Below are 24,907 nucleotides of genomic sequence, written 5' to 3'. Positions count from 1 at the left end.
TCGTTAACTCAAGTGTATGTGCGGTATATCGCTTATGACGTACAACTACATGTCATAATTGAATACAGAACTATTTTTCATTCTGGTCACATTAACACAATTACATGTGTATTAATCAACAAATTTTTGTTTGCTCCAAATACGGGTGGCCTTAAATCGGGCAGAATCCACCTCGGTTTGTGTACATAGTTACTTCTACTATACGCATATAGTAGATTTCAACAATAATATTATGGTAATCCGTACCATAATACCACAGTTATTTTAAACAACATAATATGGTAGTCACCTCTAGTCACTCTATTATATTATTAAAATATGGTAAACTAGCTTTCACCCGCGGCTTCGCTACCGTGGTTCTAATATAAGGAAAAATAACGGAGTTTTTGTCAGTAGAAATTGAGGCACCATACAAAGCATTATATTAGGAAGCTACTATATACGATAGGGGCACCGTGCCTCACTATGCGAGATACGAAGAAGAAACATATATATATATAAGAAGTTTATTCCGAAAAGCATGGTGGATGACATTTTGGCACTGCTTCGCTGACAAAGCTATATGGCTGACTTAGGCTTAGACGGATGAGATGGTAAAGTAGGCGAGGCGGCAGCACGTGTTTGTTTTGCTAGGATGGTAATGTAGGCGAGGCTACACCCGCCATCTCGCGGTGACGGTCAGAATTTCCAAACGCATAGTGTACATTCCATGTCGTAAGGCGACATATTTATCATATTTTTATAACTTTTTCAACTAATATAACCCATTTTGCGTAACTTATATAGCCTATGTCACTCTCTGGCGCATAAACTCTATCTACACAAAAGGACACGTCGATCCGTTGCTTCGTTGCTGTATGAAAGAAGGATAAACCAACAAATACATTTTCACATTTACAGTATTGGTAGGTATTCAACTATATTTTTCTAAGACTGCAAATCTCGAAAATCAGCGTGAGATTAAAACCTCACTCACAAGGAGAATATAAAACCTCTGGGATATGGATTCTGTTTAAAATTTCTGCAGTTATTTCCTTGGCATAAAGTATATAGAGTCCGATTTGTGGACCTGATACTTTCCTTGACAGTGCATCTTGATTTAAGAGCATCGGTTGTTCAAGTTAGGGGATCTAGGTAACTACCGACAGAGTGATGTGGCTCCTTGCAAATAAGACGATGCCTGCACGATCGCTATGAAAAACCCATTCGCTTCTTTGCAAGCATTACATATTTACAGCATTATGGAAACGGACGGTTAATATTTAAGCCGATTGTCAGAGTCGAACTTTGATGCAGCAACTTTGCCTGTGGGCGCAGCACGTTTCCGGGGAATACTAAAAAAACGGTAATCTCGGTCGAGCTGTGCATAACGTTTCATGTTTGCATAAGAGCTTATGCACTGCTCGAGTACAGCCAGCCAGATTTTGCCATGCATACCTTTCTAGCACGAGCATTGACCTGCAGTGTGAGCACCTGGCTTTTCAACGCAGTTTTGCACCGATGCCGAGATGCGCCGAAAGTTGAGCTAGCCGACTGCGGCTTCGTTGAACGTTCCGTTGAACTGGCAAAGCCATAGAACATCTTCTTATGCCCGAGCAGTCCCTGGTACCCCGATGAATGGAAACTTTGTAAGTCGACGAGGTGTGGCGGCAAGAGTCAGAGGCGAGGTGAGCGGTGCGGGTAACACGTAAATGGAAAAGGCAACGCGGAATATTATATGGATGTAGGTGTACTGGATGGCGGAGGCTGAAGGCTAAATATAAAGGTCCGCACACTCTTGAAAAGTGAATAATGCGTTTTTCCTGGCAGCGTTAATGACTGACGAAGATGTTCTTTCCAATTGCACGTGATTTAATGAGGTGTAGTTGAGCTCGCGTTTCTTGTCAACTCCAGCTACTGGCACGCCTGTCTTTATAACATGCTGCGACTCGAGAATGTCTGTGTGGAAAGTCATTTCTTTACTCTCGTATTTTGAAAGGATATCTTGTCAGTACTTTGCGGCGTGCAGATTATCGTGCTATCCAATGAATACTATCCGTACGTCAAAACTCAAGCGCATGCTAGATGTACGGAAATATGAGGATATGAAAACGGGAATAATATTTTGGTAAGTGTAATGAATCGAAAAAGGTGCGAAATAATCTAACAATAAGTTAGAGAAACAAGGCGCCACCAAATCATTAGTCCCTCACTTTCCTATACTGTAAGGTTTATGAATCTGGGAATTATTATACGGCTGCATATTTCGCTATTTGTATTGTTCTTCACATGGCGAATTTCATGGTATCACACATTGCTTTCTTTTTGTGAATATTTGGTTGCCTGAATGTACTCGCAATTCGAGATACATCTTTTTCCATTTCAAACGTATGTGGAAGTCATTGTTTACTTTTCTTGAAAAATACGGCTATACCGTCAAATATTTCTTCAATTTATTTCTAATTATTTTAATTTTTTAAATTTTAAATTCAGTCTGTACATTAAAGAGTGGTATATTATTATACGTTGACGATATTAAATTTTACCAGACTTTTTCCAATACTGACAATAGCAATTGATTCTGTGAAGTAAATGTGACGATATTGAATAATTTATGAACGTCAGAAAATCTTCGATAGCCCATTAAAATAAGGTTTGAAATTTACTGAAACCTCCTAGGTTTAAATATAAATTAAAGGTCACACATATTAATCAACTGTAATAGGATTTGAGCAATGTTACATCACACCGAATATTCATCAGCTTCTGGATTGGAGATCTCGATCTGCGTAAGTGTATGTGACAACGTTACCGCGAGATCCGAAATGGAGTCAGCATATACGGCTCGGAACGATCGTTCTCTCTCAATAAAAAACGAGACGGCATTCGCTTTTTCCGCCAACGCCAGTATAGTCGAGAGGAACTCGGTCGAGACTTTATTGTTATTGAATAATCAGCATAAAAAAAAGGAGGTGCGGTGCTACGCCTCGCCTCGCAGATCAATTCCAGCTCGCATATAGAGCATAAAAGGGTTTCCGCGCTACGGACCAGGTACGTAAGTGGGCATGCCGAGCTGTCTGTTAGGCGAATACCTGCGCAGACACACGTGGAGGCAATTGCGTATAGAGAAACGTAAAAGGGCGCAGGCATCAAACGCGAATGGAAATATCGTGCCCGCACACTTTTGCGATTGTAATGGCGCTTCCACCCAACGAGGATAAACGCTTGCCGTTACCACTGCAGGAATGATTTATCTACAAATTTGAATAACATGAGGGTTATATCTTTGGGCAACGGTTCATATTGTATCTTCCTTCTTTATATACTGTTTCAAGACGCCTGGGTGTTTTCGGGGTAGGGGGCAGGACCGCCTGATCTTGGAGGACACAATGGAGAATTTCTCCTTTCTTGTTATTTCCGTTGTTATTTGGGGGTGACTGGGGGTTGGGAAAAAGACAATGTCCGGGAAGGAGAACGGAAAGACCGCAAAGTGGAAACAAAGGAAACACTCGTCTACGTTACGGATTTGTCATCTACGATTCGGTTTTTCTTTTTCTGTATATCAGACTCGGCATGCAGCGACTGATCGTTTCCTGAGACGAGTAAACAGTGTTTAGAACTGTTGTTAATGTACGCTGTTATGGGACAAAAATAGACTATGGCAGTCTTAGAAAACTGAAAACATCCGGGTCTGCGAAATCACTGTATGGCGTATGTGCATTTGAATGTTAAAATTCTTGAGCTTCACGGTGTAAGTAACTTGGTACTTTCTTCTGCGTTTGGAAAAATCGTGGTAAAATTTCCGGCAATAAAATGGAGGTTGAAATCAAGACTGATCTTGATTTGATACCTTAAGCAGAGCTTACTATAGCATCTGATTTTGTCTATCGTTGGAGTGAAAGGAGCTCGGCGATATCGTAGAACCAACTGATAAAACTAGTGTAGCATTCTTTAATCTCCAAAATTGAAACCGTATCTAATGTTTGCAGTTTCGTGTAAAAGTAACTAATTGTAAAATTCTAGATAAATGAAGTACAGGATACAAAGTTTAATATCTTTTTAAGAATAAGTTCGTTTCGACAGACGAATCCAACATTATAAGGTAGATGAATTATTTCAAAACTGCGCACACGGGACATAGCGGATAACTGTATACCTATCTTTGGTCCAATTAAACTTTTCGCTTGATCGACGTTCCACTCTTATCTTATTCTCTCTAAAAATCTACTCTCCACGGACAATCGAGGGTTCGATGAAAGAAGCGGAAAGAAACAGTGACCCCTCAACCGTACTTGCGATTTCAATCTGTAGTAGTACCTTTGCCTTTGTTCACTGTACTGATACGAGTATTTTTTTATACTTTTTTTGCTAGTAATCGATATCAGGTTGTATGAAACAATACAGCGGTTCGCGTACTGTTAAGCTTTGAGTAGCACGATCTGTGCCGTTGACATCTCAGTACAGAGAGTTTGCATGCGTACAAAGTGATTCGTCGCAATCGCGTGTACGAAAGTACCCACATGTACACATGAGGGGAGGTTGATTCTGCCACTTGGTAATTTGGTTTGCTGTACGTTTGGGCGGTGAATGCGAAGCTGTCACACAAATACTGGACTTCCCTTTCCCGTTCTGCTCTCACTATATGGACGGAAGAAGCACACGCAGACACGCATACACACGTGCTTTTAACGACGTCAAGTGAGCATTTTGGATATGCACGGCTTACTTGAATTCTATACACGCAGAGCAACGTGAGATCACGAATCGTATAAAATGTGTATTGTTGAATGTTGGGTAAGGTCAGTTGGAGTCATGTGATATCATGCCAAGTTACTGAAAGTCATGCAAGGTCCGATGAAACAACCCAGTCAAACTCATTTAGTGATGTGAAAACGTGCAGAACCAGTTAAAACCACGAGAAACAACGTTCATTTCTAACACATAGTTTTAAGATGGAGATCTGCAGTAAAACTCAGGTTAATTTACGTTAGTATCTTCATTAGACGGTATTTAAAGTGTTACGAAGCCAATGGTAAGACAATAAGGCAATTGATTGAAATCTACTGAAATTGTGTAAACTGTAATATCGAGCCTTTACTCTTTCTCAAAAAGGTTTCAAAGCGTAAATTAAAACGCGTGGTGATGTCGCTAATTACATTTTGAGTGGAACCGAGTGACCCGAAGCTATCGGATAGAAATTATCGAAAGTTTATCTGAAGCAAACAGAAATCGCTCGAACTTCCGTGCAATATTCCAACGAAGTGTTTAGAATTTACGAAGTTATTGTATAAAGTTACGAAGTCACAGAGTTGGCTGTTCGGGGTTGACGATCGGTGCAGAGTGAATAACCTGCCTTGTTCGCAAATTATATCTGCTTTTATGTTACAATGGAAGCCTCGGTCAATGGTTGCAGGACATTTTCACAGAAAGTTGCCTCGTCAGCGTGCCCCTCAAATTTACCTCGAGGGTCTTAACCGAGTCTTTCATGTTGCCAATTTATTTTTCAGGTTACAGTCTGTGTGATCACCACCATCCATGAACTCCGAACCTATAAATGACCCCCGTATTTTTTCCTTGTATCGTCCTACCTGTTTCTTCACCTGCGGGCTTTATCTGCACGGCTGTCACGATATCAAATTACTTCAACCAAAATCATACGACCAAATTATTTCACGTTTATTACACAGGTTTGCCCAGCGGCATGCGATGTTCATGTCGTTGACAGGTGGGGCCTAAACTATAACCGCGATTATGTGAGTAAAGAAAAATATTATCATCAGTTTGAATCATTGCTCGGTGTTCGTTGACTAAGCGTTTATGCTGTATTATATGGATTTTTCATGCCTTGCGGACGAAATATTTTACTGTGGTTAGTTGTTTTGCTTTCATTCAGCACGTAAACATATTTTGACACCGGTTTTTCCATTCTGCTCTCTTCGCTTTTCAAACACGCTAGTGTTCCTGGATTCTAATAAAATCTGTTTTTGCTTCCATGCCCCGAAGACATTTAATAATTGTATCGTTATGCAGCACGGTGTGTCTATAATATAATATTATATAATGGTACGACGCAAGGTGGAAACAATGGGCAGCTATGCAAACATATGTATTTCCTCCAGATTGTTATGCACAAACTTGTTGGGAAAAATAATCCGAACTATCCCAATTATTATTAGATACATTGCATGCACACATTAGTATACATACACATGCACGAAAGTTTATTCAAAGATATTTATTTATATTAACACACAGCATAGCTTCCTGAACTCTCTCGCTGTCTGTTTAAATCAATTAATTAGCTAATTGAAATAGTTGGATATATTCCACTCAACTGCGTACTAACATTTATTCCCAACTACTCTTTTTCTATTCTACTTTGAACTGACGGGATTTTTTTTCTTATTTTAAATATACACTGAATACAATGCTGTTGTGCATCAGCACACAATTAAGATGCCAACATGCATTCAAATTCTATAATCCGATAATTCAGCTATTTTCTAGAATTAATTTTTGATAAAATTCTCAATACGGACACGCAGAATCCGGTATATGACCCTAGCAGGTCACTCCATATGGCGCTGTCCGACAGTTGCAACCAGCACACACCTGATAAGACTACATGTTCATTCGAGATTTGCCAATCAAACAATAAATACCTTTTTTCAAGAGTAAATCAAGGGACAAAATGTCACCAACGCAGGATTTTCCCGTTTTACAACATTCGGTTGTTTAACAGATATGGACGGTAACCAGCCTAGAAAGCGTGACCACGAAGGGTCGCCTATTGTTTAAGTTTCAAAAATTTATCTCATTTTTTCCTACCCTCTGACATATCTCTTCACTTTTACACGAATCCTAAAATTCGTAATATTTCCACCAATGAGAAATCCCAAAACCATGCATTTTATCCACTTCCGCCTGTTACTCTTAAGCCAAATTCGCTCCCACTCCTACTATCACAAACAACTGAAACATTCGGCAAACCTAGCGTTAGTTAGTCGTCTCTATAAGGATCTAAGACTCCTGGAGTTGATTTGCCAGAAACTTGGACTCTCGTTAAATTTCTTCTATTTCGACTATTTCTTTACTCGAACTATTGTTTCTTAATCATTTCAACTCACCATCAATTCACAAGTTTAACCCCTGAACACCGTATTAAAATTCTAATATATTGTGTGACTAGTACTTGTATGACTGAATCGAATTCTTTTCAAAATACCTACCATCCTTTAGTTAGAATTGTAGGAATTCATCGCCGTCTAACACCTAACTCCAATAGTTATTCCGCGACCGCGCGAATAAATGTCATGATTAATTTCTTTCTCAATCCACCGCCGTGTCTGTTAATTCGGCATCATCTCGCAACTCTTTTTCTATAGATATCGATTTCACACGTGTAAATTATGAATATTGAAAAGCTTTCTCGGTTATACGTATTAGACAAACGGAAAGTACCCAATAAACACCGAATGGTGAATATACGTCGAAATCTTACGAAATACGTATAATGATTAGTCGAATGTCCGCCACTTATACGTATTTTTATACGAAATACGTAAATTTGTTAATAGTAACTCAACATTCTGACCTGTTAATAAACGTATTATTTATGTTTTTAGGGTATCAATTGTATATTAAACGTATTAATTATTCATCTATTTAACGAATCTAACGTTTATTATTTCTACCCATACCAATTTTACACTGAGTTTTCGTATAAAATTCCTAATTTATACCATTCGGTGTTTATTGGGTAATGATCAATTTTTTTGTACACCGAGCGTGTATTCACAGGAGTCTTCAACGCAAACAAAATAGATTCATGGTACATTTGAAATAACGATTTCTGGAGTACAGTAAAGATGATTTAATACCACCATCAAGACCTCTGTATTATAAATGTCAAATCCTCCTATTCACTTTGCATTTTATGTTCGCAGCGTATAATTTAAAAACAGATTAATAGTTGGGTGGGCTCCAAAATTATAGTTTTTAAAAACCAACACGTCATTGGTTTCAATTTGAAAATCTGATAAAATTCTTAAAAATCTTGTAGCAGAAATAAAAATTTTTACCTCTAGTCAGAATGGTCCAGCTTTCCATTATCATTTTTTTAAGATTCTTTTTCGGAGGAAAAATTCGGAGACAGTCTACTACAAGTGGTTGCTCAAATATTTTTAAATGTAACACCGGATATTTGAGTTTTTTCAGAATTTTCCAAGCTAATCTATGTTTTGCATTTTTTACTTTTTAAAAACAAAAAATCTTTTTTGAAAAGTCTGAATTTTTTTTTTCAATCCTGGGTTGTGTATAAAAATCTTTAGGCAACAGCCCACAAAGGACTGACAATTGCTTTTATTTTTATGCAATTTTTTTCGGCAAAAAAATACTGCAAATTTCAATCATTTAAAATAATGTGAAACATTTCGTTTGAAGGCTGTGACCAATCAGCATTTCTAGAACTGGGTTTTCAACAAAAAGTATGAATAGGGTGCAATCTCGGTATCTGGCTACGTTGAAGAGTAGCACAGAGCTATTACCAAGTATTTCATAATATTCCCAGGAATGCAATTTTAATTAATTACACAGGAACAGTGAAGGTCCTTTCTACACAAAAATTAAAAAATCTAAAAATCCCCTTGACGGATTTCTTTTAGAATTCTCAACTGTGTCAGCGAAATGAAAATTTTACCGAAAATGTTGTATATCTTAATAATTTTGATAAGCTTCGTAATTATCGTTCAAATTACATGACGAAAAAATCTTATTTACAAGAAATATAAGGAACCACAACTCAAACAAATATTGTCGGTATCATGATATAACTGATACGACGCAGACATTGCCTCTTTTCTGACTTACCTAACCCGATGCGCTCGAGTTGAAAACTTAAAGCTTTACATTGCTCATATTTTGACTGTCAGTATACAAACACCCGTCTAACGACGATAACTATCATGCCCAAAGAACAATACCTGCAGTACTTTCGGGTTTCGTCATTTTCGTGCTCGTGGATTCGCAGTTTGAACGGCGCGGTGAACAGCAATTTCGTTTCGTTGATATTTCCATTTCCACTTCCATTCACATAATCAGTCCTGAAGTGTTGACTAATTGTAAGAGAATAAGCGAGACACTCTGCGTATACATGCAGCGCTGCTCCCGCGAGCGCGACAACTGATTGCATGGCATTTGCAAGAGGTCGAAAATTCTGATAAACTGATAAGCGTCCACACGAGGTGATTCTATTATCAGCCCATGTGAGCTTCGTATCTTGTCTTTTTTCTTATCTATGGCTGAACATGGGCCGATCCGTCAACGGTCAACTAGCTTTTTAGGGTCGATATTCCAATCTGGTTACAAATTCAATAAATATGTTATACTCTATGGTGAAGTGTGAAAATCCTTCAGTTTTTGTGTCCTGACGCCTTGTCATTTACGCAAAGCACGCTGACCAAGTTCCCTACGTTCACAAATTTAACTCTAGTCCTATAATTTCTTTTTTTTGCAACTGAAAGAATATTATTTGACACCTGTTTTCAGGTAGATGTTCAGAAAATGTCGAGAAATACATTTGTTAGGTTCTAAATCTTGTATTGTACATGCTTAAGGAATCGACATTTTGAGAGTGGGCTGAAAATCGGTATAATAAATACTTTGGGGATATGGAATGTATCCAGAAAATTCAATATCCCTGGAATATTTATACCGATTCAATTATTATCCCATTTCCATCTCACTCAGCAAATTTCAAGAAATACTGCGCAGTGTCTATCTTTCCACTCAAAAAATTAGACCCAAGTTATTTCTATCCCTTTTGCATATTCAGGATTGAAGATTGCGAAAAAACGAGGTGCTGAAAATTCTAAGACGGATGTTTGATCTGAAAACGTGATAAAATTGATTTTCACACTGTTTCTCATAAACAGTGAGGCTTAAAGGGTTCTAAGTTTTTCATATCTTGGTGTACATTATAACATACCCAATCAATTGCAGCCAGATGAATATTTTTAGCCTGTAAAGGCTGGCCAAAAATTGGTGGATCACCCCACATAATCCGTTTTCTTCAATTGAAATTGTGCAGCCCTGTGTAGATTCATTTGAACCACATTTCGTGCCAGGCATACAATATTCATGTAGTTACACGTTTGTTCTACATTTTACACTGATAAAAATTTTGTAGTGGAATCCGACGCCAAAAGTTATTGTCCAATCTATGTATTAATGATAATAAAATAACTAAAACTAATAATCATGACTTCCATTTCATAACGTACATTTAATCTCGAAGTTGAACTAATCTTTGATGAATTTTTATACCTTGTTTTCTATCAGAATGCAAATTAGTTGTTTGGTCAAAAGAAACAATCTATTGAATATCGAAAGAACATTATCAGATTCGATGAGTTTTGGAAACTTTCAAAATTACGTTTGCAACGAACGAGCTTGTGCGTTTTTAGGATGTACAGACTTCAGTACTTTATTCGAAAAATTATACAGAAAAAATTTTTAAAATCTGGCAACCTCAAGTGAAACTACAGTTTAACTCGATTTTTGTTAAAAAAATATTTTCCTATCACTGAAATAAATTTGAAATTGCGAGTTCTAACGGAGAAAGTCTAGTTGTTAATAATTTCAAGAAATCATACCCTTCGCCCTATTTTGGCGAATCGGTGCTGATTTGGTTCATGAATAGATACTCTACAAATAATCTGAAATGGCTTCTCTTCAAACCAAGTACTCAGTTTTTTTACAATAACGATGTGTACGAAGTTATTACAAGTTGTAATAAATACACTTACTTTTATCGAAAAACAAATCAATGTTATCGAAAAGTCCATTCGGATTTGAAATTTGCAGATAATCTATTCATGAACAAAATTAATCCTGAACCATCAAAATTGGACAAACAATGCAGTTTTGGGATTAGAAAAACGGCAGAGCAATAATTGACCCGTTTATAATGTATAAGTAACCAAACTTCCTTCGTCCGAAATTGAAGGAAATTAAGATGATGTAAAACGGTGGGTCAAAAAAAAATTGTTGGTTAGTCAAATTATAGCACGTGAAAATTTACAGGTAAAAATAAATTTGCCACTCCTGGGAAACCGCTAAATCGTATCATACCCGTGTGAACGCGAATATATGTGCGTATAGTGCGCCATCCCACTAAAAGTTCCTAATTGACATGGAATTTGATTCTCATAGAAACTACACGTGCCTGCAGTACGGAACTACAGTTCGTATAAATGAGAATTTAATTGTTCGGTACGAGTCAAATTAACACATGCGATGTGGAGTCTACGTAAAACTGAAGCTATTCCTCCCTCGATGCATGTACACTGGAATACGGTGAATAACGTATACATATAGGATATCGAATGCCTGCAACGCCACGATATCGCAGTATAACTACGTTTACAATTACACACGTACCAGGCACGTGAGTGTACTTGGTTCAACTGTTTCGCCGATACACAGACCAGTCAAATAAGCGATATTTTCAACCTGGAATTCACATAATTTTGAAGCTAATGGAAGAATACGGCTAATATTCGGGACATCGTATATAAAAAGGATATTGTTAGTTGCTGCACGACTGTAAAAAGTTTGAGAGGATTGAAGGATGAAGTGACTGCGGTTTTTTTTTACCCCGCTCCGATGATTAGGTCAAAAACCACATACGATTCACGAAAACATTGAATTAAAAAAAAAATCGGCAAGTCAAACGGCCATCAAAAATCACAGGCTAAAAACTTGGTGAAACGTGTAATCTCTTTCTTTCATATCTTTCATTGGATAGAGAAATTTGGCTTATTATTTATTTTAGCAAACTTACAATCTCAAAGATTGACACCCACAATTATATACCCAGCTCGAACATTCCCATGTTTCTTTTTTTTTTTTTTTGTCAACTTTCATAATGGAACTTTTGAGGAGTCGACTGTACGAAATTTTTAATTTCTGCTGTAAATTATGTTCAGTATTTTTTGTCTGCTTTTATAAATCTTGTTCTCCTGAACTTTGAGAGAAAGATTTTATCCGTCTTTGGAGGGTCCGCTTCATTTCTTACTTGCTTTTATCCTTTTCTTCGAATTCCGCGTGTTTAATTTCGTATTTCAAATTCAGTATTACCAATAAGTCAGACGCATCAATAATTGACACGAGGTGATGGGTGCACACGGCATAAATGGAATATACGGAATTAGGTACTGCAGCTCTATTGAATCTGATAAACCCAGCGGAGGGAGCCAGAACGGGTGCGAGAGAGGCAGGAATTCATTCGGCGGCTTACATTTTTAAATTACATCTGGTATCCGGTGAAAATACCAAAGGACTGGGGAACTGAAAATAAAAACCTAGCACTCACTGACACCCAGCATCCACCGATAGAAGATCATCTTACTGCATTCGTCCCGGAGCAATCCGCTTCTAATAACAAAAATGCCATTCTGGGTTTTAGCTTTCCTGCAGATTTCATTTGATGATATTCCCGTGAGACTATATCATTTTTGCAAGTCATTTAAATCCTAAGCTGGGGTACACGATATTTGAGACACTAATACATAAATATGTATAGTATCGACTAGTAGTGCAGTGGAAGTGTGCTTGTCTCGCACGTGGTCGACACAGGTGAAATCCCATTACCGTTTTTTTTTTTTTTTTTTTTAATAGTACTGTTAATTTTTTTGGTGCAATGTTTCGTACGTAAATTTGAATTTTTTAAAAATTGTTTCATTATGTGAATGTAAGTCACGGTCACGAGGCTCTACGGGGTTATCTGCAACTGTATATCTATATATCTACAATACCCTAGTATGACAGCGCAGCTAGTGGACAAAGGAGGAACACATTTTGGTCACACTACGAAGACAATCCTCTCCACTTAAAAATAGCCAAGTTCCCAGACCTGTATGTAAGACCGTGGAATAGTGTAACGGTCAGCTGGCTGACCCACACCAAGTCACTAACTGACGTTGAGATATCGGACACGACGACACTCAACTAGGCACGACAATAGCCGACACCCGACGCGTGCACCCGAAGGCGACCGACTGGACCCGAGGAACGCCGAAGTATGGGGGTATGTCCTCTTATTGAAACACCGGCCGTTTCGCGTAGTGACCACGAGTGTCGCTGCTATCGAGGGATTCAGGCTCTGCGAGAGAGATGGAAACAGGTTGTTGACCGTCCGTGGTATTGAAACTTGTTTCCGTCTCTCACACAGCCTGAATCCCTTGATAGCAGCGACACTCGTGGTCACTACGCGAAACGGCCGGTGCTTCAATAAGAGGACACCCCCACCATTGAAATTTTGAGCGAGTTTCTAGACCTGTATGTAAGACCGAGGGGAAGGCGACCAAAGAAAGAAGAAGACAGACACCTTGAACCAGGGCGCACACTGGTGCACGAATCACTGATAGATGTTCGCGGTGCCGACATCAGCAACGTAATGCCACGAATAGGACAATTTTTGGTATACAGGCTTATCATGAGCATCGCCAGTAGACCCGTGGCGTAACACCCGACTCGCTCACTTCTTTCCGACTGATTGTGAGCAGAGATCATCTGCAGCCCATGTCTGAACTTAGAATCACAGCGATAGAAATTTCACAAGCATAGCGCTTTGTAATTTGAAAGAGTAGAATCGCTACAGCAGGAATATAATGAGTTCAGAGAATTATTCAATCACTAGAGTCAATTACTTATATAACTTCAGTTATGAAAGATCAATCAGGAATAGAACCAACGAATTCTATGATTTGATTATTTCATATTATTTTCCTTTAGAGGTTCATTTTTGTAAACCTTTACGATGTATAATTAGATTACGATTTTTTTCATCGAATATCTTTGTGAACACGCATCAGTTAGCCTGATTGCCATTTTATAATATTGTCGATATCGTGCAGGTTACCTGACGGTTACCGTGAGACCTGGAGATGTTCGGCTTGAGTGATCCGTGTGCGGGAACGATCGTTGGTGAACCTAACCTGACAGACAGTCGCGGCTAGCGCCATGGTCCAAATTAAAATCGGACCGTCAGTTACAGTTTTCTGTATCCCTAGTCTGAAGAGGAATGTGGTTCTGGTACATACCCTAACCCGTGTGTTAGAAGGGAGCACTGGGGAAACTCCGTGTCTCCGAAAAAGGGTGCAACGGTATAAAACCCTTGTCACCGTAAAGGCAGCTCTGGCTCCGCCCGAGTCTGTCAAACGCATTTAGATAGAACAGGGTGATTTCGGTTCAACAAGATTGACCCTTCTTTTAGCCCTAATCAAGAGGAAATCCTTTAATATTAAATAAATCATTCGAACTTTTCTCTCAGAAGGCAGACATCCGCGTTAACGTGGATTTCTCACAAGTCGTGCACTTCGAGAAATACACTCACGTTACAATGAATAAACCTCTTCGTTTTTCAGTAAGGAATAGAACGATATCCATGAAGGTCAATTTTCAAACATGGAAAGTTATGAAAAAGTACTTTTATCGAAGAAAAATTCTTAAAAAAATGAAAGAATAACTTTACGAACAAAAAACTTCATATTTTTTCTCAACTTTTACTTATCAACCGATGGAAAAATTCCAAACGTGGTTTTAAAGTGAATACAATATACTAGCAGATTAAAAATATTACCAAATTTGCATTCTCTCGAAAAAATTATATTTATTTGACCATACGTATGTGGTCCGTTTTGGAAGATTCGGAAATAAGATAAATGATGGATAATTCGGTCAAAAGAGTTCTTCGCAATTATTATCGATATATATTTACCCAATAATGAAAGAAATATGTGAAATGCAAACGATTAATAAGCAACGTTATATTTTTTTTTTATTTTTTTTTTTTAAGCTCGAGCGAAGCAAACAAGATACGTCGTTGCTTTGTGCACGTCACATACGGTTCATGGGCAGGTGTCGCAAAACCCCCTGACCTGAGTTTTAGGGCCAAAAATATATCGCACCTGACTTTTAGCGAATGTGTACTTTATAATTATGAGAAAAGTGTAATTTATTACCTCAAACAAAAGAACTGAAATCGACTTACCACCACAAAAAAACTAACGTTAAAGATCACGTGGGGTCAACTTAGACCTCGAATGTTCTTCCACTGAACACTGAAATATAACCTGGCGGCTGTCCGGCGCTTTACCAGCTAGGCTGAAAATTTTTAGATACTTAAATTGAATAATGAAGGAGGTCCAGAACGGATAAACTCTGCCTGCAATTTCAGGAGCACCACTACATCTAATGAGTTCGAACTTAGTAGGGGAGACTACAATTGTTTTTTAATAATGAGATATTATTAGATCTTTGTTTGATGTGCGTTGAATTAAAGTATTGTGAGAGTCATATATTCAAAGTAGTACGGTGATAAACCAGACGTGGCGTTTGGGTCGACGATGATGTGGGGGTCGGGATTCGCGGTAACGCGGTAAGGATTCGACGATAAGACGCCGAACGAATAGCAGAGTGTCTGGTAGTCATGGTTTCTCTTTCTCTTTTCTTAGTCAAATAACATGAAGTGGAATATACATCTACGAAAACGAACATTACGAAACAGACTTCGACGACGACAGACAACAAAAGTTGGATGAACGTAAAGAACCAAAGGTGGCCGGAGACTTGAGGAAGTGGAATAGACTCGCAATAGCACGCACTGGAATGAGAATAGAACCAAGACATTTTTATGTGAATATTTTGTGTGTGGGGAGTGTATTTTAAATCTTGCGAATGAATGGATGGATGAACGAATAATTTTTTTAATGATTTCTATTTACCATTTTATTTATACACTTTTGATTTATTTACTCGTTATTTTGATCTTGAGAGTGAATGGATGAATGAATTATTTTTTTATGATTTTTATTTACCATTTTATTTATACACCTTTGATTTGATTTGAATGGATGGATAAATGAGTGTTTTTTTTAAATAATTTATTTTTACACCTTATTTCTTTTTTTTATCATTATACATCCCTAATTTATTTATTTATTTGGTACGAGAATGAATGTGTCTCACAGTTGAACGTGTTCATGATTTGTCTTGAGATTGACGATTTGCTATTGAGAACATAAAAGTACCTATGTGAAGTTGGCAACCCACTAAACGGAAAGGCTTTTTTGTGAATTTTAACCGATCGTACTCGGTGTGTACCTGATTGTCCCACCTTAAATTTCGTTTGTACCTTAAGGGGTATAAGAATATAAAGGGTAGAAAAATTGGTCCGCAACTCATGTTAAGCTAAATATTTTGCGTTAATGCTATTGTGATAAGCATCGTTTGTACTCGTTTGTACCGATGTTATTTTGGAAAAAAAATCGATTTTTTCGATTTTTTTTCCCTCAATTTTCCTAATTTATTTCAATTTTTTTTTCCCCAATTTATTTCGTTGATCAATGAATGAATAAATATACTCGTTGGTACAATAGGGTACACACGATTTCTCGGAGGTACAAACGGGTAGAAACGATTTCTCGGTGGTACAAACGGGTACAAACGATATAATCGTTGGTACAAACGATATAATCGTTGGTACAAACGGGTACAAACGATTTCTCGGTGGTACAAACGGGTACAAACGATATAATCGTTGGTACAAACGGGTACAAACGATTTCTCGGTGGTACAAACGAGTACAAACGATATAAACGTTGGTACACGCGGGTACAAACGATTTCTCGGTGCTATAATGAGGTACAAACGATATAATCGTTGGTACAAACGGGTACAAACGATTTCTCGGTGGTACAAACGGGTACAAACGATTTCTCGGTGGTACAAACGGGTACAAACGATATAAACGTTGGTACACGCGGGTACAAACGATTTCTCGGTGCTATAATGAGGTACAAACGATATAATCGTTGGTACAAACGGGTACAAACGATTTCTCGGTGGTACAAACGGGTACAAACGATATAAACGTTGGTACACGCGGGTACAAACGATTTCTCGGTGCTATAATGAGGTACAAACGATATAATCGTTGGTACAAACGGGTACAAACGATTTCTCGGTGGTACAAACGGGTACAAACGATATAATCGTTGGTACAAACGGGTACAAACGATTTCTCGGTGGTACAAACGAGTACAAACGATATAAACGTTGGTACACGCGGGTACAAACGATTTCTCGGTGCTATAATGAGGTACAAACGATATAATCGTTGGTACAAACGGGTACAAACGATTTCTCGGTGGTACAAACGGGTACAAACGATATAAACGTTGGTACACGCGAGTACAAACGATTTCTCGGTGCTATAATGAGGTACAAACGATATAATCGTTGGTACAAACGGGTACAAACGATTTCTCGGTGGTACAAACGGGTACAAACGATTTCTCGGTGGTACAAACGGGTACAAACGATTTCTCGGTGGTACAAACGTGTACAAACGATACAATCGTTGGTACAAACGGGTACAAACGATATAATCGTTGGTACAAACGGGTATAAACAATTTGTCGGTGGTACAAACGGGTATAAACGATTTATTGATGGTAGGATCTGGTACAGACGATTCCTGAGTAGTACAAATAGGCAAAAATAATATAATTCTTGGTGCTTGCGGGTACAAACGATTTCTCGATGGTACAAACAGGTACAAATGATAAGAGTGTCGGTACGTATGGTTACAGACGATTTTTCAGTGGTACTATCAGGTTTTTAGATTCAAGTATCTTTATTTATGTATGGTTTCCCACATGTGTATTATTATTAGCTTCGCCCCTAGGGTCTCTAAAGCATTGTTTATCACCTAGAATAATTTTTTCCTTGGTATCTATTTGCTCTTGATTTTCGTTTGCCTTTTGGCTTGATTGTATTATTTTTCTGATATGTTCTAGGGGGGTACAATCAGGTACGAACGATATATATATGTATATTTTTTTTTCGTTCGTACTCATATTCATCCATGACTATATCGTTTGTACTCGATTACCCTGACAATTTTATCGCTTTTACCTGTTTGTAGAACTGAGAAATCCTTTGTGCCTGTTTCTATCCACGATTAAATCGTTTGTACCTGATTGTACTACGCAGAAATTGTTCGTACTGACACTGTTATCGTTTCTACCTGTTTGCATCATCGGGAAATCGTTTGTACCCGTTTGTACCACGATTATATCGTTTGTACCTTATTCTACCGCTGATGAATAATTTGTTGGTATTACAAATAGGTACTGACGATTTAATCTCTACGATTCCATTTCAATTTAATTTAAACTTTACGATTTCATTTTTATCGGTTTTTCTATCACTCTTAGCGTTACACGGAACCAACGACGAGGACGTGGTAATATTTGGATCCAATTTTTTTTCATTTTTTTTGGTTTTTTGTTGTTTTTTTTTGTTTTTTTTTCCATATTTGTTTTTGTTCTTATATTTCTAACATCCTTATACTCTAACGTTTTTCAACCGTCGCGTTATCGGAATGTGATGATACCGACTTCATAAAATCAACCTATGATAGTATAAATTATGAACATGTGAACCTTATTCGAACTTCATCATTGGAATCTAATGACAAATGTAGAGGTACAATCTCGTCATTTTTTGTATAGTCATGGTATTTTATGCTATTAAAGCTGCGTTTGATAATATTGTAACATACTTTGGTTACCCTTTTAACAATATATTCATAGTGTTTATATTTATTATCGTGAATATATTCGTCAAAATATTTATATTTTCGTTAAACCTTAATTTTTTCCGTTTTTAGTTTTTTATAAAAAAAAATTTATAAAACGGTTTTTATTCTGTTTGCCTTTTGATTCCATTATCCTTTTATATTTTTGTTTGGTTGTTTTCATTTCATATTTTTATCCCGTTTTAGTATTGTTTTTCTCTACGATACATGAACATACTCGAATAAAGAGAAACCCACCGGCCGCAATTTCATTTATTCTTTTACGTATACCAGTATACTTATTTTTTTTTTTGTATTAATAGCGTTCGCGACGTAGCTATGATGGGCTTTTTTCCGGGAAGAAGGTCGTTATGAACTTCCCAGCGACCTGTAATGCGCCTTGTATAAGCAATATAATGTCCCGGTTCTCTTTGCTCACCTGGGCATGGCTTATATTCATAAGTGTGACCAGCGTACTCTATTACTGCCAGTAATGTGTACGGAACTTGATGAATTCGAATTCTTTCCGGTATCTGACCTATCGGTAACATTCCTGGCCACTCGGGGTGTCCAAGATTCTTAGCTAGCCGCTTCCATTGAAGACATTCTATAAAATGTCGATAAAATAAAATAATAAACGATAAAATGATTTCCGACTGTGCCCCTCGATGACAAATCGTTACATTTACATCTGCTGCAAATATTTTTTCCTTGTACAACGTCGCTTAGAGTCTGTTCAAGGCTTGACATGTCAGTCATGTAGAACGGCTTAACGTCGACATCGATAACAACCGAACGCTGGAGCTCTGTATGTCCACACGCCGTACAGTCTAGGGTTCTTTCGAAAGACCATTCATCCTTTAACAAGCTGGCGATGTGATCACCTATGTTTCCTTGACAGTCAAGTTCGGATCTACAACCTCACATATTCCACTCATTATCTCAGCTCTTTCCGTGTATCGTTTATTCATACAACCCGATTTACTCAACGCTTCGACGAATCTGAAGTATCGATTCTCAGTAGACTCAATGTATTGATGGTAATTAGCCCAGTCTCGATAGCCTACAAGAAGTGCTTGGGTAATACTGTCAAATGGACATGTGTTACGGAGGTATAGTTCCCGACGCCGCGACGATTCAATTGAACTGGACCGAGTAGCGAACCGTTTCGTAGAAGCGGTACAGTATATGCAACGTTCGGTCGCTGATGGCGGTTTTCAATGTCTGGACAGGATCTCAAATACTTACCACGTTTCGATTCTTTTTTGTTTTGGCCCATCCAATCCTCTGTTACGTCCAGTACACAATTATCAATTGACCCTGACGATACATTCACTGACGCGTGGCTGTCACCTTCTTGTGGGGATTTTGATACCGCAGGATCCTTTCTGACGTTGTCGGAAACATTAAAGTTTCTCACGTTAAAATCGTTGATGATATTATCGTCAACATTGATGATATTATCATCAACATTGATGATTGATGATACAGCAAATGAATTGCATTCTGTGCTCGTTTCTTTTATATCTGCCGTTCGAAGTGGTTGTACTCGATCAGTTTCAACTGGAATCTCCATCGAACACTCATTCGTAACACATAAGTCCAAGGAATCCTCGTGAGTTTTAATTCTTTTATATCTCTGTGTCGGCGCGTTTTTGGCTTCGTGAACAGCCGGTAAAAGCTTCGTAGCTCCGGCCAGCGATCTCATATGTATGACGAGGAACTTATCGACCCGCATAGCTTTTTTCCCTCGGAAAATGAGCTGTTTAGTTTCCCGGAAGTACTCCTCACTGTACGAGGATGTTGCGACAGATGCTTGATCGTCTAGCATGACGGCTGTCCACAAAGTGAAATGTCTCGATATCCTGATGAGGTCTTTTGCAAAATCAGGGCAGTGGTACGGGTTAGGTCTCTCCCCGTCGCATAAATTCGACTTGCATTCCGACACGATTTTTTGAATAAAATCCGAACTTACTGCACAAGAATTTGAGTGTTCCTCTTCGAGAATCGCAACGGCAACGTCAGTGGACGGGTTTTCTGGAGTGTCGTAATAATAATTGTCTTTTTTAATCTTGTTCACGAGCCGCTGTTGTGTAGCAAAGCAATTATTTTCCGTGGCTTTCTCAATGGATTCCATTTCTGATAGAGCGACTGTCAATATATCGCTCAACAGCATACGGAAATCGTCGAGCCTCGAGCATTTCGTAAGCATTCCGACGCACCTTACGTAAAAGTCTTTTATGCCCGAGTGCTTACTCTGAAAACACTTCCACCGGCAAACCAATTTGATTATGTGAGCGATGTCATTGCGTATGATGCACTTTGGGGGAGTGTAGTCGTTGACCGATTGCAGCTTTTGCATGCACGTGTCAACATAAGTACTCAAACTGCAGTTATTGAAAGCCATGGTCACAGCGTTTAACAATGCCATTGAGTAGTCTGTTACGATTTTAGTCGGGCACGGCACATCACAGCGCATCCATTCTCGCATCCAGTAACACATCGTATTCGCGTCATGTTTTTCCGATACCATTTGAAATACGGGAAGGATTTTGCCGTGATATGGTACAACTGCTTGATATAAAAAGATTGGTGAACTGGAGCCGTCCGGTTTCTTAATCCGGCATATTAACGTACCTGTCGCATCGATCGATAAAGCACCGAATTTTCAGGTTTCGCATTTTGTCCATTGCTTATATAAGTAGATTTGTTGAGGACTCCAGTACATTACGTAAAACTTATCAATGCCGACCTCTCTGATGAAACCTGTAAATTCTAGTTCATATTTCAGGTTTATCGTCGATTCAATAGGGTTCGTGACGTTAGAAAGCCCTAACTGTAAATCGTTCTCCAACTGCTTCGCTTTCCTCAACACCGCTTCCCCATATAAATGTGCGGGCTCCGGGTCACCAAACTCCATCGTCTCGTTTGCGCGTTTTCTTCGCCACGCACATGTACTATCTGCTTGGAGTTCTTTCACGACGGCTTTACGTTGCTCACCTCTTAACTACCTTTTTTTTTATGCGCCACATCTCGAGTGTCAAAAGTTGAGATCTCAATTGCCAGTCCATGAGCGGATGGTAGTGCAGTTGGGAAATACACGTGTACAACGTTGCCGCACTCCTCACATTTCCCACGCACTGTCAGAAATATTTCGCCTGGTTTATTTTGCATGTTTGCGTATTTAAAACTGAACGGGCATGGTAGTTTCAGAGGCTCCCATTTAAGCCCATAAAGGGTATCCGTCCAACCAGCTTTCAAACCAGCTTGATCATTATCGTTGTATGAAATTAAATTAGATTTTACATTAGCCCATTCTTTACGAGACAGATTTATTGTTGTGTGCAAAAACTGAAAAGGAATCTTGGCTGATTCTTCAATCGACCTGTTGGAGTCACGGCTGTCATTGATTTCCTCCTTGGACTTATCGTTAGCTTCGATACCATGATATTGAAAAAGCCTTTCACGAAGTTTGTTTCTTCCAGTAGAGATATATAAATAAATATATTTCTTACTCATCAGAGGCAAGCTTTCAAGCGCATGTGCCTATACTGGATTGGTAAGATCAAATATAACATATTCACCCTGCTCATTTTGCTCATAAAAATGTAGATTTTTTATTCTTTCGAAAATTTCATCTACCTCGTACACTGGTTGAGCCGGCATTTTCATACGCAATACGTCGTTTTCTCTGAGGTAATGTGCATTCGAGAAGACGAAAAATAATTTTTGAGAAGTATTACACGAGAATTTTCGAGAAGAAAAGAGAGCGAGATTTGGCGAGAAGACGACGGAAAAATTTTCAGAAGGTCGACACAAGAATTTTCGAAGCAAAAAACAGCGAGGTTTTTCGAGAAGACGACGACGATGACGAGAACTTCAAGAAAGAGCAACGTAGATTCTCGAGAGAGCGTCGCAAACGTGTTGCGCGTCGAGTCACGATCGTGTGATGATATCGTTCGCTAAAGCAGAGAGACGGTCAAGCATATAGAGCATCGAAACATTACGGCGCAGACAATATCGCTCTCTCACTCATGGCTCGTCATTTTGGGTTGCAATGCGCAAGCGCGAATGAAAGCGGGAGTGCGCAACAGTTGTATTGAGTACATGGAAACACGCATATTACATTGTTGCTCGCTGTAAATGTGGCTCCCCGCTACAAATGTAGCCAGTATAGAAATTTATTCTGCTACTTGATATTACACGTTGATTCGATACTTTTTTATCAAGCCATGAAATTTCTTTCCTTACCCGTGAGGGGGTAGAATATTTAATTATTATTTATAGGAAATTTAATTCTCTACAACTTTGGTAATGACATTTTTTGTCTACAGTAGATATTTTCCGATTTAAACATGAAAAAAAGGGTGAAATTAAATTATTGCATTGTTTCATTTATTTTAAACTTTAGCGCATAAACAAAAAAAGCTGCATATTGAAATTCGCAACTTGTTTGCGAGTCATTTCATGAAAATTAAAAATTTTCACATGTTATGAAATCTGAACCCATCGACCGATTTTCTCCAAATTTAAAAACAAAATTGTTTTTTAAATACTCTGTTGATATTGTAAAATTATTCCCAACTTTTCGAAATTTTCATAAATTATTTAATTCGTTCATTTTTCGAAATTTTCGAAAAATCAAGATTTTTTAAAATTTGAACCACATGACCGATTCTTTTCAAATTTTATACCCACTTTACTTTTATAATACTCTATGTGGAAGTGAAAAATCAGCACATTATCTTAAAATTTGCAAAAATTGGAGTGATTAGGAGATTTTTCGAAAAACTCAACTTTTGAAAAATTCGAAAACCCATAAAATTTGTACCATTCGACCGATGTTTCCCAAATTCAATATCAACCTTCCTATCATGGAACTCTATTTATATTAAAAAAATTAGCCATAAATCTTAAAATTTGCGGAAGTTAGAGCAACCACGGACGTTGTTAAAATTTTAAAATGCCGTAATATCCGTAATTTTTGAGTAATTTCGACAAAATTTGCAGAGAATCAAGCGGTTGCATAGATTAACATCTGTGCGAAACAGGAGCCCTGTAGCTCAAACCGTTTTCGAATTATAGACGTTTCAATTTTTCAGTGCCAGAACACACACACACATACGCACAGCCGGACATTTTTTCTAAATGTAATTTCTCGACGTTTTGACACATTTTGAACACGCTGACACGGAAAACTCGAATTTTTTTTCCATCTTCACATAGCTTCCTCTATGAGAAAGTAAAATGAACCAACTTGTACAGAATGCGATTTTCTATAACTTGGGTGTTTACCCGTTTGTTTTTTCGGATCAATATTTCAGGTCGTACGCCTATTACAAATATAATGGCACTTGATTGACGTTGGCCTCACTGGCAGCTGGGCCGACAAAAAGACCCACCAGCGGCGTTCTTTCAGTCTTTAATTTTGCTCATTTTTTTAGTTCAAGTGGTTAAATATCGAACGAAGACAAAAAATTGTTACGACCAAAGTTGTAAAAGAATAAGTTTCCCAAAATTTTTAGTCAAAACACTCGGTGGGACGAACGAGCGTGAACAGGATCGTCGAACAATAATCAGACAATATACTCGTTGGTACATACGGGTTTGTGTTACCGATTTCTTGGTAGAACAGACAGATACAAACGATTGAGTTGTTGAAACACGCAGGTAAAAACGAGTTCTCAGTGAAAAAAACTGGTACAAACGAATTCTCGGCAGTACGAACCGGTACAAACAATATTCTCGTTGTCAGAAACGGCTACATACGATATACTTGTCCATACACATAAGTACAAACGGGAAAAAAATGATATCGTTTGTACCCGTTTGTACCAACGATTTTATCGTTTGTACCCGTTTGTACCACCGAGAAATCGTTTGTACCCGTCTGTACCACCGAGAAATCGTTTGTACCCGTTTGTACCACCGAGAAATCATTTGTACCCGTTTGTACTAACGATATAATCGTTTTCACCCGTTTGTACCACCGAGAAATCGTGTGTACCCAATTGTACCAACGAGTATATTTATTCATTCATTGATTAACGAAATAAATTGGGGAAAAAAAATTGGAATAAATCAAGGAAATTGAGGAAAAAAGAAATCGACTTTTTTTTTCAAAATAACATCTTTACAAACGAGTACAAACGATGCTTATCACAATGACATTAACGCAAAATATTTAGCTTAACATGAGTTGCGGACCAACTTTTCTTGCCCTTATATTTTTTTCCCCCTTAAGGTACAAACGAAATTTAAGGTGGTACAATCAGGTACACACCG

At 38.1% G+C, this 24,907-nt stretch overlaps 1 protein-coding gene across 3 annotated transcripts in view; it reads right to left on the bottom strand.

Moving 5' to 3' along the window:
• rho-6 (rhomboid 6) overlaps window positions 1–24,907 on the bottom strand; it is a 126,718-nt gene that overhangs the window by 45,389 nt on the left and 56,422 nt on the right. Inside the window, exon 2 of one of the 3 annotated variants that reach the window (XM_046626354.2) lies at window positions 12,353–12,414. The exons of 1 other annotated variant lie outside the window; for it this stretch is intronic. In XM_046626354.2, the coding sequence (XP_046482310.1) occupies window positions 12,353–12,383 (31 nt within the window). In that variant the 5' untranslated portion in view covers window positions 12,384–12,414. Of the gene's footprint in view, window positions 1–8,960; window positions 9,125–12,352; window positions 12,415–24,907 lie in introns of those variants that run through there. One more of the 3 variants, XM_046626352.2, reaches the window with a different exon arrangement.

The sequence above is a fragment of the Neodiprion pinetum genome, chromosome 5 (genome assembly GCF_021155775.2).
Source record: "Neodiprion pinetum isolate iyNeoPine1 chromosome 5, iyNeoPine1.2, whole genome shotgun sequence".
Lineage (NCBI taxonomy): Eukaryota > Metazoa > Arthropoda > Insecta > Hymenoptera > Diprionidae > Neodiprion > Neodiprion pinetum.
Note: the sequence above shows the minus strand (reverse complement) of the source record. Positions and strands in the feature narration are given on the sequence as shown.